Consider the following 18,995-nt stretch of genomic DNA (forward strand, 5'->3'; position numbering starts at 1 on the left):
ATTGGTTTCCCTTTTCTTTGTTGAAGAGGGTCTGTGCAATCCTTCTGCCTAGTCTGCCATCTTGCCCCGCCCCTCCCATTTTTGTTTTCTTGACTGCTTCTTCCATGGATTATGGATCCAAGCAAAGTGAAATCCCTGACAGCTCATTCTTTTCTCTGTAAATCATGGTGCAATTTATTGGTCCAGTTGTAAAGATGTTTGTTTTCTTTATTTTGAGGTGTAACCTGTACTGAAGGCTGTAGTCTTTGATCTTCTTCAGGGAGTGCTTCAAGTCCTCTTCACTTTCAGTAAGCAAGGGTGTATTATCTGAATATTGCAGGTTAATGAGTCTTCCTCTAATCCTGATGCCACGTTCTTTATATAATCCAGCTTTTTGGATTAGTTGCTCAGCAAACAGATTGAAAGATTATGGTGAAAGGATACAACCCTGACAAACATCCTTCCCAGTCCCAAACCATGCAGTATCATGTTGTTCTGTTCGAACAACTGCTTCTTGGTCTATGTACAAACACTGTAGTCATAGTTTTTCCGTAAAAGGTGGCTAAGAGCTAAGGAGTCAGTCAGTCCTTAAAAACAAGAAACTGCTTCATCAGAAAAAATTCTAGAAAACGTAATGAAAAGGCAACTTAGCTCATAGTGTTAAAATTGGTTATGTGCCTGTCAGTGTCTAAACTCCCACCCCAACCACAGACATGTTGACCAGTTGCCATAGAGTCAGTTCTGACGCCTAAGGGCCTTATAGGACAGAGTAGAACTGGCCATAGAGTTTCAAAGGCAAAGTCTTTATGGATGCTTACTGCCACATCTTTTTCTCACAGAACAGCTAATGAGTTCAAACCACCAACTTTGTTTAGCAGCCTAATACATAACCACTGTACCACCAGGGCTCCTTCACAGATATATTGTATCAACTAAAATAGGTCATATACCCTTGTGTGACTCTGAATTTGTTGCTCAAGTCAAGTCTTATAAACCATTGAAGGGTTATCTGGCTTGCTATTCATTGTCTTGGCCTTCACCAAGAAGTTTATTGAATATTGCATGTCTTTATTCCATCAAACAAAAAAAAAACAAACGCACTGCTGTGGAGTCGGATCTGACTCATAGCAACCCCTCCTTGGGTTTCCGAGGCAGTATCACTACGGAAGTTGATTACCCAACCTGCCACCCTTCTGTTTAGCAGTCAGAGTTAGGCATTACGCCACCAGAACTCCTCTTTATGCCATAGACGTAGATAAAATAATAAAATGTTAAGTTTGCTCAGAAGAGCCCCATGGAGTAATCAATATATACTAAGGGCTTATTAGTGCATTTTCTTTCCCAGAAAGACAATACAATATTGAAATACATGTTTCAAGTTCCTTAATCTTAAAAAAAAAAAACCTCTTGAAACTTAAAGGATAATATATATACATGGTGTTTTAGATGGCTTTTTATCATTATAGTGATCCTTAATTTTGGAACTTTCAGTATTAAAAGTTCACTTCTTAAGAGTTTTAGGTCTATGGTTGAGTTATGTGTATAGAAATTTTTAAAAAGATAGAGTACTTAAAGATATTCTGTATGGTGACATAAGTATATATACATAAATACAGTTTTTTTCTCACTTTCTCTTTCAGGTCTCAGCCAGTTTCTTCTCCAGTCGTCCTGCAGTTTGGTCATGCAGAGACCCTTCTTCCGCTGCTTTCACTCATGGGCTACTTCAAAGACAAGGAGCCCCTAACAGCTTCCAATTACAAAGAACAAATGCATCGGAAGTTCCGAAGTGGTCACATTGTACCCTATGCCTCGAACCTGATATTTCTGCTTTATCATTGTGAAAATGCCAAGACTCCTAAGGAAGAATTCCAAGTGCAGATGTTGTTGAATGAAAAGGTGTTACCCTTTGCTCACTCACAAGAAACTGTTTCCTTGTATGAGGATCTGAAGAACCATTACAAGGACATCCTTCAGAGTTGTCATGCCAGTGATGAATGTGAATTACCAAAGGTGAACAACACATCTGATGAGCTATGATTAACTAGAGAACATTTTTCATTCATCAGGAATCTGTCTGTAGGGAGTGAATACATGCTTGGACTAGCTGGGCAATACCGTGGTTACAGAAAGCTTTCACATCACTTGGGTATTTCTGTCTTTTCACAGAAGAAGGTTGAATTTCTCTTTGGGTCCGGACAAGGAGTGCAATGCAGAGGGAAAAAACTGATTTGAAGAAACAGGTGGCACTGCAAATGTTGACAGAAATGAAATTCTTCCTATTTCTATAAGAAATCTCACTGAGATGGAGTATGATTTCAAAACAGTACTTGAAAACTGTTGGCGTAACAAAATATAATGTCAGGTGGATTGTCCAAACTTGATTGAACTAAATCTAGGACCTTTACCAGTTGTGCTACAGTTCTCTTTTTTTTCCCCTCAGGTAGGACAGTTATAGATTAATTGTCTTTCTTAATCAGAAATATTGTGATAAACTGGGATTATCACTTTGGAAAAAGCTTACATCTCTCTAGTTGAGAGTTTGAAACAATATGACGAAGTATCTAGAATCTGCTTTAAAATGCTACCTTCACTGAAGCAAGACAAAATTATTTATATTAGTATTTGTATACTTTTAAAGTAATTCCTTTTAAACTCCTCCTAAGGTTTCTAAGACTGCTATTAAATTATTATATCTATTTTATATATGTAACAGTGGAAGGACAAAGAGGACCACTGGTCGCAAGTCGGAGGGATAGAATGAAAAGTTTTTTAAACCCATTAATTGGCATGTTTTTTCTGTCATTTGGCTTCTATTTTTATATTTTGCTATTATAAGAAATAGTATCATTTGGTTGTTGGATTTCTTTCTTTTTTTTAAATAAAGACTTTATCCTGGCTGGCTTAACTTAACAGATTTGAATCTGTTTCAAAAAATAGTTAGAAGTTATGTCAGATGCCGTGGAAGTATTTATTATATTTACAATGATAATAAATAAATTTTTTGTGACTTTGCTACCAGGTCTTGTATGCTCTCCATGTTGATATACAAGCAATAATGAATTGTAAAAACTTGGAATTTCAAGGAGCTTTGAGTCAATCAGGCAATATAAGGTAATTTTCTTCCAAAAGAACTCTCCTGAGATAAATCAATGAATTGTTCATGTATTTTCATTCACATTCACTTTAAAGATGAAGTAGTTCAAAGGGATATCTAGGATTTTTGTTGAAAATACGTGGTTACTCATATAGAGCAATTTGTAATAAAATCTGAACTGTGTTAACTTTTCATTTGTTTATTTTTGAGAACAACAGACCATAGGAAAATACACACATACTCAGGATTGTCAATTATGACTTGAACTAGGACACTTTCAGCCCAGTTGTAGGTTTTTTTTTTTTTTAAAGGGCCTTGGAATAAATGTGTGGCAACCTACTTCCAAAAAATTAGTCATGGAAAATGCTGTGGAACAGTTCTAATCTGACATACATTGGATCTCCATGAGCCACAGTCAACTGACAGCAGCTGTTTTTTTGTTTTTTTTTATGGTGTGCTCCTCAGACATGGGCTTATGGCCAGCTTTGGTTACAGAATGCTGAGAAGAGTTTTGAGGAGTCAGGTCTTTTTGTCTGTGAATAAATTAGATTATTTATGTCCTTTCTGTAAGTGCTAAGTTCTAGGAAGAGATGCTTAGGGAAGAGATGCCAGTCTTAGTTTTTGAAGGTAGAAAAATATCAGCTTAAGTTTTTTTATTTTTAGAAAAAGGGGGGGGCATCTTTTTAGCACAAACAGTCAAAGCAAAATGTTTTCTAGTTAATGCTTCAGTTTTTTTTTTTTTTTTCCAAATTGTGATTTGGGTGAAAGTTTACATAGCAAATTCACTTTGCATACAGCAGTTCACATACACTTTGTCTCATGACATTGACTATAATTTACCATAATGTAACAGCTCCCCTCCCACTTCTTCCCATAGTTACCTCTTCCCTGTGTCCTTCCCTCCATGCATTCCTGCCCCCTGAGCTATGTCCCTGTGCATACACAGCCCTTCTATTCCGTGATTGTCTCTCCAAGGAGTATATCTACCTAGTGTAAATGTTCAGCTCATATGCCTGTCTTTTGTTTGGCTAGAAGCCACAGGTGTGGATTCAATTTCAGACTTGAAGGGCACCTAGGGGCCATAGTTTCAGTTCCATCAGCATCTTTCCACCAGCAAACCTGGTCCCTTTTTTTTTTTTCATAGTAATTAAGTTTTTTATTAAAAGTGCTTTTACCATGCACTAGGGGATAAGATAAAAATTTAAAAATACATTCTCTATTAGTAAGAAAATCTTTTTGCTTCTACTTTTACAAAATATGACTGGGGCACCTTTAAAATTAACTGTTGGGTTACATTACCTTGTCACTACCTTTTGAATAGATTTTCTAAGGTTGGAAAAAAAATAGCACTGATGAATACATAAAAGAGACAAGCCAACATTTGGGGGCTGTAAATTAAGTATATGTGCTATGAGAAGGTAAATGATTTCAGTATGGACTTTTCAGAAACTGAATGTTCCAAATGGTGAATATTAAAAAATGTACATGATGTCAATTAAGTCAGATAGTCTCAGAACACAAATTCCAGGTAAAAAAAATATTATAGATACTACACAGAAGTGATCCTGTGGTCAAATGACCTTGGGAAACTTGGGGTTATCTTTGCTATGGAATCTTCAGGCCTTGAACATGCTGATATGCCTTGTGACTCTCACAGGGGGCATTTTCCTGTCTTCTCTGACCTGAGAATTCTTTTCCAAGAAGAAGCTCCTATGACTATTATAAACCAGAATATATTTTGAGAAATGTTGGACTAAAACACATGCCGTTTAGGGTTCGCTTTTCAAATTTAGAGGATATTGAGTCATGGAGTTAAATACAAGTGGGGGAAAAAATTGTACTTAGTTGTAAATTAGATCAAATAAATAGACTCATTACAATTTTCCTAGAATACTGCTTTTTAACTTAGTTTTCACCTTTTAAAAAAATGGAAATTCATTTTGCTAAAGAAAATCACACATAGATGTATATTGAAATTATAAGAGAAAATGCAAAGCACAGATCATTGATCTTCAAATGAATGACCGACATAAGATTAAACCAAAACCAAACTCACTGCTGTCGAGTCGATTCGACTCATAGCGACCCCTCGAGTTTCCGAGGCAGTATCTCTAAGGAAGTAGATTGCCCATAAGATTATTAGCTAGTAAATGCTGTTGAATCATCAGCACGTAGCAGATTGATTGGTCCTGCAATATTCTAATGTTCTCAAAAATCGTGTGCTGTTTCTTTTCCTTTTTTTAATTTACAAAGATGCAGAGAGGAGAATAATATAATTAGCCCCCATATCCATTATTCTGTTGTATCAAAATTAACATTATAACATTTGTTTTAGATCCAAATAAGAAAAATTCAAGATTTTTGTGTACCTCCTTGATCCTATATCCACCACTTGTTGCCCAAAGAGTTACCAACATAAAATTCAGTATTCACATTCCAGTGTGTGCTTGAATCTGGAAACATACAATGAAACCCATGAGAGGCGGAACTGAATGAGACTGCCTTGCTTTTCCGAGTCTCATAAGTTTTCCGCCTTTCAAAGAGTGCAGTCTTGCCACTTCTGTCACGATTAGTGGAAAATATTTCAGCTTTCCTTCTCTGACAAGATTCCTCCCTTTTTCAAGTTCCAGCTTTTGCAGTTTAGTACAGCATTGTGTGAGTTTTAAAATTTTCTATGGAAGGGTTTGTACTGTGCGTATCATTCTTTGATGAGTGATTGATTTTAGGTACTGTATTTGTTTTTCAAAACTGTTCTTGATCCTGATTACTTGCAGATTAATACCTTCAAGCCATCAGACCTGTTGAGTACTTTTAGGGGCAAACATTAGATTTACCCGATGAGCATGTGACGATGAATGAACCTCTTTTATTCAAGGGGGGCTATCTTAAAATTGACTTTGATCATCTACAATTAAAGTTGGTGTCTAATATATTAACTGAACAGTGTTTGATTCTTTGAGTACTTTGTAAACTATAAAAGACTATGAAAGTTTTATAGGTATTGTTTAATTGCAGTGTTAAATAAGACCATATAGTCATCTTTGTTTTCATTGGTATGCAGAATATTTCAAGATGGAGAGTAAGTGTGGTCCATTTATTGCTAGTGTTATGAAGGTTGTGAGGTTATTCTGGTGTGGTTATGATAATACTCTGATGCTATTATTCTCTTTTAGAAAATGCCTGGAACTAAGAATTTTATGATAAACTGTTTTATCTAGGATACCAAAACCAAACCCACTGCCATCGAGTCAGTTCTGACTCCCAGCAACCCCCACTGGATTTCCCAGGTGGTAAATCTTTACAGAAGTAGATTGCCCAGTCTTGCTTCCATGGAGTGGCTGGTGGGTTGGAACCACCAACCTTCTGGTTAGCAGTCAGATGCCTTAGGCATTGTGCTACCAGAGGTCCTTCTTATCTAGGATAGTATATATGAAAAATTGAACATCAAAAAATAATCCTTGGCTAACTAAAGTTTATTCATAATAGATGACCAAATTATTCATTTAAGCCAAAATTTAATCATTGTTGGGCCTGACATTTTGGTTAATAAATAGCATATGGACATTAGCCATTTTTCTGTCTAATCTACAAGTTAATGTGTACGGTGCTTTGTACTTATGTTTTTGTGGTTATATTGTCATGAAGTTTCTGCTCTCACCCCACAGTGATTACTGTTTTTGTATATTAGCTTGATCTTAATTTTAGCACTGAAAGGAAAACTCACTTTATGAAAAAAAAAAAAAAGGTGCTTCATTTTTTTCTAGGCATGCTCAACTTTCATGATATGTTTACTGGAGTGCTTTTCTTTTGTGAACTGTGAAACTAGTGCATGCCCTTAAACATTTGGAACTTAATATAACCAGCCAGAAGATATAAATGTAAATTTTTGGAACACATTTTTCTGAGATGATATTTTCATGTGGTTTATTAATGATCCTTGGAATGTGAACTGTCTCTTAACAAATGTAAGGTGAAAATAAATACCTGCATTACTGAATTATTTGTCTGTATCTAACTCCTACCCCAAGCTTACTTAGGAACTCATTATTCTTTTCTAACCACTCTTTTTCTCTAACTTCTTCCACCCACCTAGTGGCTCACTGCACATGTAAGTAGTGCATCTTCAGGTCAGTCTATTCAGCTATATTTTAGACTGTGTAATAAAATTACTGAGAAAATTCCATAGCAAGAAAAAAGATGCCATGTTCTTCCAGTTAAAGGAATTGTTGTTCAAACTTCATGGCAACTTGGGAGGAAGGTTAACTTATTTTTAAAAAATAGACTTAACTCTTTGGAGCAGTTTTAGGTTTATAGAAAAATTGCACAAACTGTGGAGAGCCCCCCCCCACACACACACAGTTCACCCTATTAATATCTTGCATTGGTTTGGTACCTTTGTTACAGTTGATGAACCAATACTGGTTATTAATGAAAGTCCATAGTTGAAAATGCATAGCTTAAATCAAGAAAGGTGTGTCTCAGTGTTGTATCCTTTCACCATATTTATTCAATCGGTGCGCTGAGCAAATAATCCGAGAAGGTTGAATACATGAAGAAAAACACAGCATCAGGATTGGAGGAAGACTCATTAACAACCTGAGATATGCAGATGATACAGCCTTGTTTGCTGAAAGCAAAAGAACTTGCACTGATGAAGATCCAAGACTACAACCTTCAATATGGATTACACCTCAACACAAAGAAAACAAAAGTCCTCACAACTGAACCAATAAGCAACATCATCATAACTGGAGAAAAGATTGAAGCTGTTGAGGATGGTGTTTTACTTGGATTCACAATCAATACCCATGGAAGCAACAGTCAACAAAAAAATGACTATTGCATTGAGCAAATCTGCTGCAAAAGACCTTTTCAAAGTGTTAAAAAACAGAGATGTTACTTTGAAGACCCTGGGTGTACCTGACCCAAGGCATGGTGGTATTTTCAGTCATCTCATATGCATGTAAAAGCTGGATGATGAATAGACAAAAAAAGAACTGATGCATTTGAATTATGGTGATTGCAAAGAATATTAAGTATACCATGGATTGCCAGAAGAACAAACAAATCTTAGAAGTACAGCCAGAGTACTTTTTGGAAGTGAGAATATTGAGACTATCTCATGTACTTTGGACATCAGGAAGACCAGTCCCTGGAGAAGGACATAATGCTTAGGAAAGTAGAGAGTCAGCAGAAAAGAGGAAGGCTTTCAACCAGAGAGACTGACACAATGGCTGCACCAAGGGTCTCAAAGAGGGCAATGATTGTGAGGATAGCATGGGACTGGATAATGTTGCATTCAGTTGTACATGGGGTCGCTGTGAATCAGAACTGACTCGGTGGCATCTAACAACAGCAACAAAGTCCATAGTTTACATTAGGGTTCAGTCTTTGTTGTGCTGTTCTGTGGGTTTTGGCAAAGGCATAATGTCATCTGTCCACAGTTGCATCATCATATAGAGTAATTTCACTGCCCTAAAAATCCCCTATGCTCCACCTGTTCACTCCACCTCTCAGCCAATATCCCTTGGATACATACAGATTTAAAAAAAAAAAATTATTTAATGATTTGAAACATTCTTAAAGGCAGTGAAAACACTGCCTTTGTTTTTTTTCTAGCCATAGTTGCTCTTCCTTGGAGAGACCATTGTTTCTTTTCCTTGCAGTTCTTTCCCTACCCTTCCCTTCCTGAGGTGAGAAGACCAGTCTTCCTGGGAGAGGATTGTGCTTTTTTTTCCTTCTGTTGACAGCATTGCTCCCTGAAGTTTTGTCACTGTTTTCATTATGGAGATTAGGATGAGAATGGTTTTTTAATTTGACTATTCTACGTAGTTACGTTTTGGAGTAACTTTAATCCACCCCCCCTGCTATCCATGGTGAGAAACAAATGAGATTTTTGCTTTTCTTGCAACTTTCATACAGTATTAGGTGATTAGGAAGAGTTTAAGAGATCCTTGGGGCAGGAGATTGAATAAAAAAGGCAGAAACAACAATCCCCTGCCATTTCCTTGCTGAAACATAAATAAGTGAAACTCCCAGGTTTGGATGTGGTTTGCAGGACTACATGGGGTTCTGCATCTGCTTCAGACTGGTTGCAAAGCTTTAAGTTTTTCTTAACCACTGCCATTGAGTTGATTCTGACTTGTAGCGACCCTGTAGGACAGAGTAGAACTGCCCCATAGAGTTTCCAAGGCAAATCTGTATGGAAGAAGACTGCCTCATCTTTCTCCTGTGAAAGTTCTTTGTGCTGCTGAGTTCAAACTGCTGACCTTTTGGTGGTTAACAGCCAAGTGCTGTAATTACTATGCCATCAGAGTGCCTTTTAAGTTATTCTAGTGGGAAATAAGGTAGAGTGGCTAACATGGAATTTTTTCTGCTAATCTTTGTCCTGATCACCTGCTGGAGGAAGGAGACTCAGTAATACTTGCTTTTTAAGTCAAGCTGCTATCAGCACCTTTGAATAGCTGGAAGCATGATGGCTGTATGACTCCCCCAAACCTTTGATCTACTTGATGCTTCAAAGAACTCTTTTCTTAAATAGGTTTAAAGCTTTTTGATTACCAAGTATTTTATAAGCACTATTATAGATGTAAGGAGCTCTGGTGATGCAGTGGTTAAGGCATTCAGCTGCTAATCAAAAAGTTTGCAGTTCAGATCCACCAGCCCATCCACGGGAGACAGATGAGGCAATCGGCTTCCATAAAGATTTACAGCCTTGGAAACCCTGTAGCATAGTTGTACTTTGTCCTATAGGGTGGCTATGAGTCAGAATTGATTTGATGGCAGTGGATTAGGAGTATGGGTATTATAGCTGTAGGTACATGTATTTGTTAGTATTTGTCCAGACCCAGATGTGTAGAGTCCTATTTTAGCAGAAAGTTTTCTCATGTTACAGAGCCATAATGTAACAGTATTTTTAATTCTCAATACTCAGCACTGTAGCCAGTATTAACTAGGTTAGCTATAAGATAGATCATGTGTATGGAATAATTGCTATTGAGTAATATAAATATCTACACCTGTTGAACACTGTATAATCCTCATTACAGTATTATGGAGTAGGTAGTAAGAAACCCATTTCCCAGATGAGTAAACTGAGATTGAGAATCAAACCGCATTTTTTACACTTTAAGTGCTGCTACTGAAATTTTTTATGGCTGTATCAATGGTAGAAGAGGATTTAGACAGACATTTAGGGTGTTTTGGTGTACGGATTATTTTACTAAATGTAGTAGTTAAGGTTGTGTCTCAGCTTGGCTGGGCAGCTGCATGTGGTTACTCCCTATGATGAGACTGTAATCACCTCCATGGTAGAATCTACTGTAAGGAGCTGAGTAATTGCCCTCAGGGTGTGGGCTGCTTCCAGTATATAAAGAGAAGCTTTGAGGAAGGTCTCTAGCTTTTTGGCACATCTGGATCCTGCATTTAGTAAAGTCTTCATCTCAGTAGTGTTGCCTGCCAATCTTAAGATTGTTCCTGGACTTGAAACAGTGGTCTGCCATATTGTCTACTCATCTTAGGATCATGCTATTTTACTAACTGACCTTGAATTCATTACCCTTAGCAGCCAGCAGCTGTCTGAGTTAGACATCTCTAGCTCCCATTTTGAATTGGACGATCATATGATCTGCTATGCTGGGAATGACAAAGAAGAATGATGAGGCATTCATCATCACAAAGAATTTATCAAGATCTATCCTGAAGTACAATGCTGTGATAGGATAATATCCATATGCCTATGAAGGAGACCACTTACTACTACTATTATTGAAATTTATGCACAAACCACCAAAGCCAAAGATGAGGAAATTGAAGATTTTTACCAACTTCTGCAGTCTGAAGTTGACTGAACATGCAATCAAGATGTGTTAATCATCACTGGTAATTGGAATGCAAAAGTTGGAAACGAAGAATCATTGGTAGTTGGAAAATAAGGCCTTGGTGATGGAAATGATGCTGGCGATTGCATGATAGAATTTTGCAAGACCAACGACTTGTTCATTGCAAACACCTTTTTTCAACAACACAAATGGCAGCTGTACACATGGACTTCACCAGATGGAACACACAGGAATCAGATTGACTATATCTGTGGCAAGAGGCGATGGAGAAGGTCAATATCTTCAGCCAAAACCAGGCCAGGAGCTGATTGTGGAACAGACCATCAACTGCTCATATGCAAGTTCAACTTGAAGTTAAAGAAATCAAAACAAGTCCACGAGAGCCAAAATACGACCTTAAATATACCCCTCCTGAATTTAGAGATCATCTAAAGAATAGATTTGCTGCATTAAACACCAGTGACCAAAAACCAGAGGAATTGTGGGATGACATCAAGAACATCATCCATGAAGAAAGCAAGAGGTCATTAAAAAGACAAGGAAGAAAAGACCAAAATGGATGTCAGAAGAGACTCTGAAACTTGCCCTTGAGCACAGAGTAGCTAAAGCAAATGAAAGAATTGACAGGATAAAGGAGCTGAACAGAAGATTTCAAAGAGCAGCTCAAGAACGTAAAGTCAATTATTATAATGAAATGTGGAAAGACCTAGAGTTAGAAAACCAAAAGGGAAGAATGTGCTTGGCATTTCTCAAGCTGAAAGAACTGAGGAAAAAATTTAAGCCTCAAATTGCACTATTGAAAAATTCCAGGGGCAATATGTTGAATGATGCAGGAAACATCAAAAGAAGGTGGATGGAATACACAGAGTCATTATACCAAAAAGAATTGATAGATGATCATCCATTTCAGGAGGTAGCATATAATCAAGAACCAATGGTGTTGAAGGAAGAAGTTGAAGCTGCACTGAAGGAATTGGTGAAAAACAAAGCTCTGGGAATTGATGGAATACCTATTGAGATATTTCAACAAACAGATGTCACGTTGGAGGCACTCATTTGACTATGTCAAGAGATTTGGAAGACAGCTACCTGGCCAACTGACTGGGAGAGATCCATATTTGTACCTATTCCAAAGAAAGCTTATCCCACAGAATGTGGAAATTAACAAACTATATCATTGATATCACACACAAGTGAAATCTTACTGAAGATAATTCAAAAACATTTGGAGCAGTATATTGACAGAGAACTTAAGAAATGCAAGCTGGATTCAGAAGGAGTTGTGGAGCAAGGGATATCATTGCTGATGTCAGATGAGTCAAAGCAAAAGAATACCAGAAAAATGTTTGTGTTTTACTGACTATGCAAAAGCATTCAATTGTGTGGATCATAACAAATTGTGGATAACATTGAGAAGAATAGGAATTCCAGAACACTTAAGTGTACTCATGAGGAATCTGTACATAGCTGGGAGGCTGTTGTTAAAACAGAACAAGAGGATACTGCATGGTTTAAAATCAGGAAGGGAGTGGGTCAGGGTTTTATCATTTCACCATACTTATTCAATGTGTACACTAAGCAAATAATCCAAGAAGCTGGACTATATGAAGAAGAACATGGCATCAAGACTGGAGGAAGGCTCATTAACAACCTGAGATATGTAGATGACACAACTTGGCTTGCTCAAAGTGAGGATAATTTGAAGCACTTACTGATGTCTGACTCGACGGCACATAACAACAACTGATGAAGATTAAAGACTACAGTCTGCAGTATGAATTACACCTCAATATATAAAGAAAATAAAAGTCCTCATAACTGGATCAATAACAAGCATCATGATGAATGGAGAAAAGATTGAAGTTATCAAAGACTTCATATTGCTTGATTGTACAATCAACACCAATGGAAGGAGCAGTCAAGACATCAAAAGACATATTGCATTGGGCCAGTCTGTTGCAAAAGACTTCTTTCAAGTGCTGAAGAGCAAAGAAACCTCCTTGAAGACTAAGATGAGCCTAACCTAAACCAACCTTCCTTCTGAGGAGTGGCTAGTGGGTCTGAACCGCCAGCCTTCTGGTTAGCAGTCAAGTGCCTTAGGCACTATGCTACTTTTATAGTGATACCACCTCGGAAACCCAAGGAGGGGTCGCCGTGAGTTGGGTCTAACTCGACGATACATAACAACAACAACCTAAACCATGGTATTTTCAATTGCCTCATAAGCATATGAGAGCTGGACAATGGATAAGGAAGACCGAAGAATAGTTGGTGTTTCTGAGTTGTGGTGTTGGCAAAGAATGCTGAAAGTACCATGGACTACTAAAAGAACTAACAAATCTGTCCTGGAAGAAGTGCAGCTGGAATGCTCCTTGGAGGCAAGAATGGCCAGACTTCCTCTCACCTACTTTGGTCATGTCAGAAGGGACCATTCTCTGGAGAAGGATATGATGCTTGGTAAAGTGGTGGGTCAACAAAAGAGGGGAAGGCCCTCAATGAGATGGATTGACACGGTGGCTGCAGCGATGGGCTCAGGTATAGTAGGGATTGTGAGGTTGGGACAGGACTGGGCAGTGTTTCATTTTGTTGTACATAAGGTCGATATGAGTCAGAAACGACTTGACAGCACATAACAACAACACATAACAACAGCTCTTGTAGGCCTGGAATAAGAAGCAGAGCTGAAGCCCAAAGTCAAGGGGACTTCACCCAGCCCCTAGAGCTGGCAGTCTGAATTTGGACCTCTAGCCTCCTAAACTGTAAGCATAAATTCCTGTTTGTCAAAGGCGTCTTGTGGTATTTCTGTTACAGCAGCACTAGAGAACCAGGACAGTAATGAAGACTGATTGTAAACTTAAATCCCTGGGTTCTGTTCACCACTGCAGTAAAAATGCTTTTGAAGATGCTGCTGTCCTTTACCTGTTAGCTGTCATTGCAGAGACTTAGCAGCTGCATGCTCGGTGGGAAGTGTAAGGGACCGAAGCCTAATTAAAGTTTCACGTGTGGCCTTTTACAAGACAAATCAGTTCCTTCTGTCTCCCAAGGTTCTATTGACTGTACTACGTACTTGGCCTAGAAGATTTTCTCAGCTAACCAGGAGGGCACCAAAAACCAAAAAACCAAACCCACTGCCATGAAGTTGATTCTGATTCATAGTGATCCTCTAGAACAGAGCAGAACTGTCCCCAAAGGTTTCCAAGGCTGCAGATCTTTATGGAAACAGACTGTCCCATTTTTCTTCTGCAGAGCAGCAGGTGGGTTCACACTGCTAACCTCATGATAAGCAACTATATGCTTTAACCATTGAACCACCAGAGCTCTTTGACCTGGAGGGCACTGTGGGCTACTCAATTCTTGGATTTAAAATCACCCTTCAGAATGTATTTGTAGTATTTCAAAGCAAAGCAAATTCATACCATGTTGCAAATTCTAAATTGTTTGAATTCCAGAATTATGAGATCTACAGTTATATTGAGTATTTTTCCCTTCCATTGTTTTCATAACAGAATCCTTTTGAACAATAACTATGTCAGGCATAATATTAGACACTGTGGATAAAGTATTTTGTGCCTTTAAGTATGTTATGTACACACTGTGTGTGTTAATTGTTATCCCTTTTTTAGAAGTGTTCTTTAGGGTAACATTCACCTTTGGAGGATTCTCAAAAGGACTGCTTCTGCATTTAAATTAGAATTATATGCTTGTGAACTACCCCTCCTCAATCTTCATTCAGTGAAGCAGCCATGTACGTAGGCCACCACTCATAGCCTTACTCCTGTAACTCACCTGTGCATCCATACAACCAGGCTCATTGAGCACACAGCTGTGACAGCTTGCAAGTGCTCTACGAGGTATCCATGATGCAGAATTTTAGACAGGGTGAAAACATCAAGGATTTGCTGTTGACTGTACCAGAAGCAAATCAACTATATTGCTCCATGTTAGTGATCCCTGCTCCACCAGGAAAATTTCATCATATAAGCTGAGTAGCTTGGACCTTCATTGTAATATCAGTGTGTATCCATCACCTCCAAAGAAGGACCTGGAGATTTGCTTTTGTAAAGATTGCAGCTTAGGAAAACCTATAGGGCAGTTATGCTTTTTCACATTAGTCACTATGAGTCAAAATCAATTTGACAGCACTTAACAATATTACAACAAACACCCTGTGACTCCCAGTAATTTCATGTCAGTAGAATGTTGTTACATCCAGCCATTACTAGGAAGTGTTTACCAGTCTGAGGACCTGAAGATAGATAATACATGATTTCCCAGAAATCACTAGGTACTTTGCCACTTAAAGTGACCGCATCCCATCAGCATTAGCATCAGCTGGGGGCTTGTGCACTGATCTCTGGATTTGTCTTATATTTGTTGTTGTAATTGTTATGTGCCATGGAGTCAGACCCGACTCATAACGACCCCTCCTTGGGTTTCCAAGGCGGTATCACTACTGAAGTATTTGCTACTAATTGTCCTGAACTTTGGTTGAGGTGGAGGTGTAAATAGGTCAAGAAGAGGGCCATTCCTTGTCCTTTCTAAGATCTGATTTAGTTACTGCCCATTTTCATCTGGAACTCCTCTTTGACATTTTATTATTCCTACTCTATTTGATACAGATTTTTATTCTCTGGAATTTCTCCTCAAAGTCAGGTTATATCCTGGAAGGGAGCTTCAGATGGTGAGCTTTGAGCAAGGCTTCAAACCAGTTTGAATCAGTTCAGTCACAGCTGACAAAGCAAAAGCAGAATAGACCCAAAGTTTTAAAATTTGGGTGAAGCAAAGCAATAACCAGAACAGGAAAAATTATCAGTCGAAGTCCTGGAATGGGAGACTCAGAAGAGGCATAGTGAGCCCTTTCAGGCATCTGAAGCAGGAGATTGGATTATTGCCAGGACTGTGGAGCGTGACACACATTCAGAGTGGTGTGGTTGGCTGCCATCTTTGAGCAGGGCACCATTGTTTCTAACTCTACCAATCAAGATATTTGGTTGCTATGTGAAGTGCATGATGCCCTTGTTTTCTAAGAGGGAGATTAAGTTTCTAGCAAGGCATCACCTATAATTTTTCCCATTCTGGTTATCATTCTGGTTCACCCATATTTTACAAATTCAGGCCCATTCTGATTTGCTTTGTAGGCCATGCCTGAATTAGGAAGAAACAGTTTAAAGCCCTGGTTTTGAGAGTTCATAGGCCCACTGCTGAAGTTCCTTCAGCACTTAAGTTTGGCTGCTATTGTCTGTTGGCTTACTGCACTTTCAGTGATTATCTATGAGTGAGTTGGGGGTTTCTCCATTCTTAGATCCACCTCAATTTCTTCCCTTTGCTTTGTTCCATTAAGATGGTGCTTATATGGTATGATAAGTCTTGTACCTGTCAGTAGTTTGTCCCTACCCTCTCATTTTTAGGATTCTTGGGGATATTTCCTTAGTTTTGTTAGATGTAGTCTGGATTTTGGGTTTTGCTACATTATTTGATCTATTTTTATGGAGAGAAGGATTGGGGAAATTTTTGAATTATGTAATCACTAACATCTCAAATTCTCATTTCTAAGTCTCATAGAAGATCATATATTGAGTATCTTTTATGTACTTATTTGCCATTTGTACATCTTTTTTTGGTAAAGTACCTGTTAAAATATGTTGTCCATTTTAAAGCTGAGTTGATGGTCTTATTTATTATTGAGGCGTAAGGACTCTTTATATATTATGGATATAGATTCTTTATAGGCATATGTTTTACAGCATATACATGTAGCTTCTTTTTTATACCTTTTTTTGAAAATTGTTATTAAGAATATACACAGGAAAACAAACATCAATTCAACTGTTTCTACATGTAAAATTCAGTGACATAGAGTATATTCTTTGGGTTGTGCAACAATTCTCACACTCCTTTTCTGAGTTGTTCTGCTCCTATTAACATATCTCATTGCTGTGCCCCCTAAGGTTCCTATCTAATCTTTCAAGTTACTCTTGTCACTTTGATCCTATATAGATAGTTCCTAAAAAAGCATAATGCTCAAGATAGAAAATTTTAACTAGTTATGAGAAACTTCAAGGAAATTTTTTGGTTTAAGTTTTAAAGATTATTTTAGGGCAATTGTTTCATGGGTTCATTTAGCCTCCATGGCTCCAAAGAGTCTGGAGTCCATGAAAGTTTGAAATTATGTTCTGCATTTTCCTTTATAGACTCTTTCATCAAAATGTCCAGTCATGGTGTCTGGGCACCATCTGGTTCTGGTCTCGTGGCAAAGGAGGCAGTTATTTGTGGTGGATATTAGCCTATGTGGCTTCTTTTGATTAATATTATGTTTATGAGATTTGTTCATATTGTTTTATGAGTTCTAGTTCACTCATTTTCATTGATGTATTTTATTCCATTGTATGAATACACCATAATTCTTTATATATTATGGATATAGATGGACATTAGAATATTGAAAGCTTAATGGACATTAGAATATTGAAAGCTTAATGGACATTTCAATATTAGAGTATTGAAAACTTTTGGCTACTATGAGTAGTGCTATATATGAACATTCTTGTGTCTTTTGGTGAACATATATATACACACATTCCTGAATCTGTGTATATATGTGTATGTGTGTGTATATATATATATATATATATATATATAATTCCACTCTCAGTAGAATTGCTAGGTCAGAGAGTATGTGTATGTTCAACTTTAGTGGATTCTGCTTAACAGTTTTCTAATGAAAACTGTTTTACCAACTCACACTTCTACCAACAGTATCTGAAAGTGCCATTTGGCCAACATTCTACCAACATTTAGTATTACTCTTTTTCATTTTAGCTGTTTTTGTGATGTGTTGAGGTATTTCATTGTGCATTTCTTTAATGACTAATGAATAGAAACCCTTTCAAATGACCCTTACATAAGCCCTTTTGTAAAGTGCCTTTTCAAATCTTTTGCCTATTTTTCTATAGGATTATCTGTTTTTTCGTGTATTGATTTGTAGGCTGGTAGATTTTAGATTTTCCTCTTTATCCTTGATATTCTGAAATGTAAGGGTAGCTTTATCTTTATTTAGTCTGAGAAAGTGGCTTTGATTTGAAAAATCATGTCTTTTACCTGTTCTGTACACTTCCCAATTACTCTTTCTTTAAATATCATATCTCTGCCATTTCTTCCATTCTCCTGTTTTGGAACTCCTATTAGATGTATGTTGGATTCTTAAAATCTGTTCACTTGTATGATTCTCCATACCTCTTCACTACATTTCTATGCAGGCAGTTCCCCAGTTATGAACAAGATCTATTCCTGTGTCTTTAAGAATTTATCAGGGCTTTAAACCAATTCTGCTGGTTTAGTCATGGCTAAGGAAGCATCACCAGAACAGACTCAAATTTTTAAAGTTATGGTGAATCAGAGAGATGGCTGGAATGGGAAAAATTATAAGTAAGAGCTTTGCTAACAACTTAATCTCCTTCTTACAGAAGAACGGCAGTGTACACATTGCATAGTAACCAAATCTTTTGCCCTCAGATTTTGAGCACAGTCCGAAGTATCACTGCTCTGCTCAAAGATGGTAGTGCCCTGCTCAAACATGGCAGCCTACTATGCTGCTTTGAATGTGTGTCACTCTCCTATAGTCTTGCCAACAAGCCAATCTCATGCATCAGGCTCCTGAAAGAGCTCAGTATACCTCTTCAATTCTCCCACTCCAGGGCTTTGACTATGCTAAATCTGCCAAACTGTAAAACTTCAGGTCAGTTCCTATTTCACTTGTCAGCCATGAAAGAGCCACTTCAAAAGGCAAGTAGGAATTGTCCATAAGTCCAACATTCGTGCCTTTATAGTAGAATAGAGTGACAAAGGGACTTTAATATATACATTGCATCATATTATATACAATCACCAAATACCAAAATCACTGCTATCGAGTCAATTCTAACTCATAATGAAAACACAGCCACTGCAGTGGAGTTGGATCCGACTCACAGCGACTGCTCCTTGGGTTTCTGAGGCAGCATCACTACAGAAGTAGATTGCCCTGAGTGACTGGTGGCTTTGAACCACCAGCCTTCTGCTTAGCAGTCAAATGTCTGCTTCAT

The 18,995-nt window shown here is 37.7% G+C and overlaps 1 protein-coding gene across 1 annotated transcript in view; it reads left to right on the plus strand.

Moving 5' to 3' along the window:
• The window catches only part of MINPP1 (multiple inositol-polyphosphate phosphatase 1), a 68,206-nt gene extending 61,932 nt beyond the window's left edge, over positions 1–6,274 (plus strand). Inside the window, exons 5-7 of the mRNA XM_007944028.2 lie at positions 1,620–1,989; positions 2,999–3,090; positions 6,247–6,274. Coding sequence (XP_007942219.2) covers positions 1,620–1,989; positions 2,999–3,090; positions 6,247–6,274 — 490 coding nt within the window. The remainder of the gene's footprint in view (positions 1–1,619; positions 1,990–2,998; positions 3,091–6,246) is intronic.
• Positions 6,275–18,995: the final 12,721 nt, after the last annotated feature.

This window comes from Orycteropus afer, unplaced genomic scaffold (assembly GCF_000298275.1).
Source record: "Orycteropus afer afer isolate SDZICR_OR568_19922 unplaced genomic scaffold, OryAfe1.0 scaffold00118, whole genome shotgun sequence".
NCBI lineage: Eukaryota > Metazoa > Chordata > Mammalia > Tubulidentata > Orycteropodidae > Orycteropus > Orycteropus afer.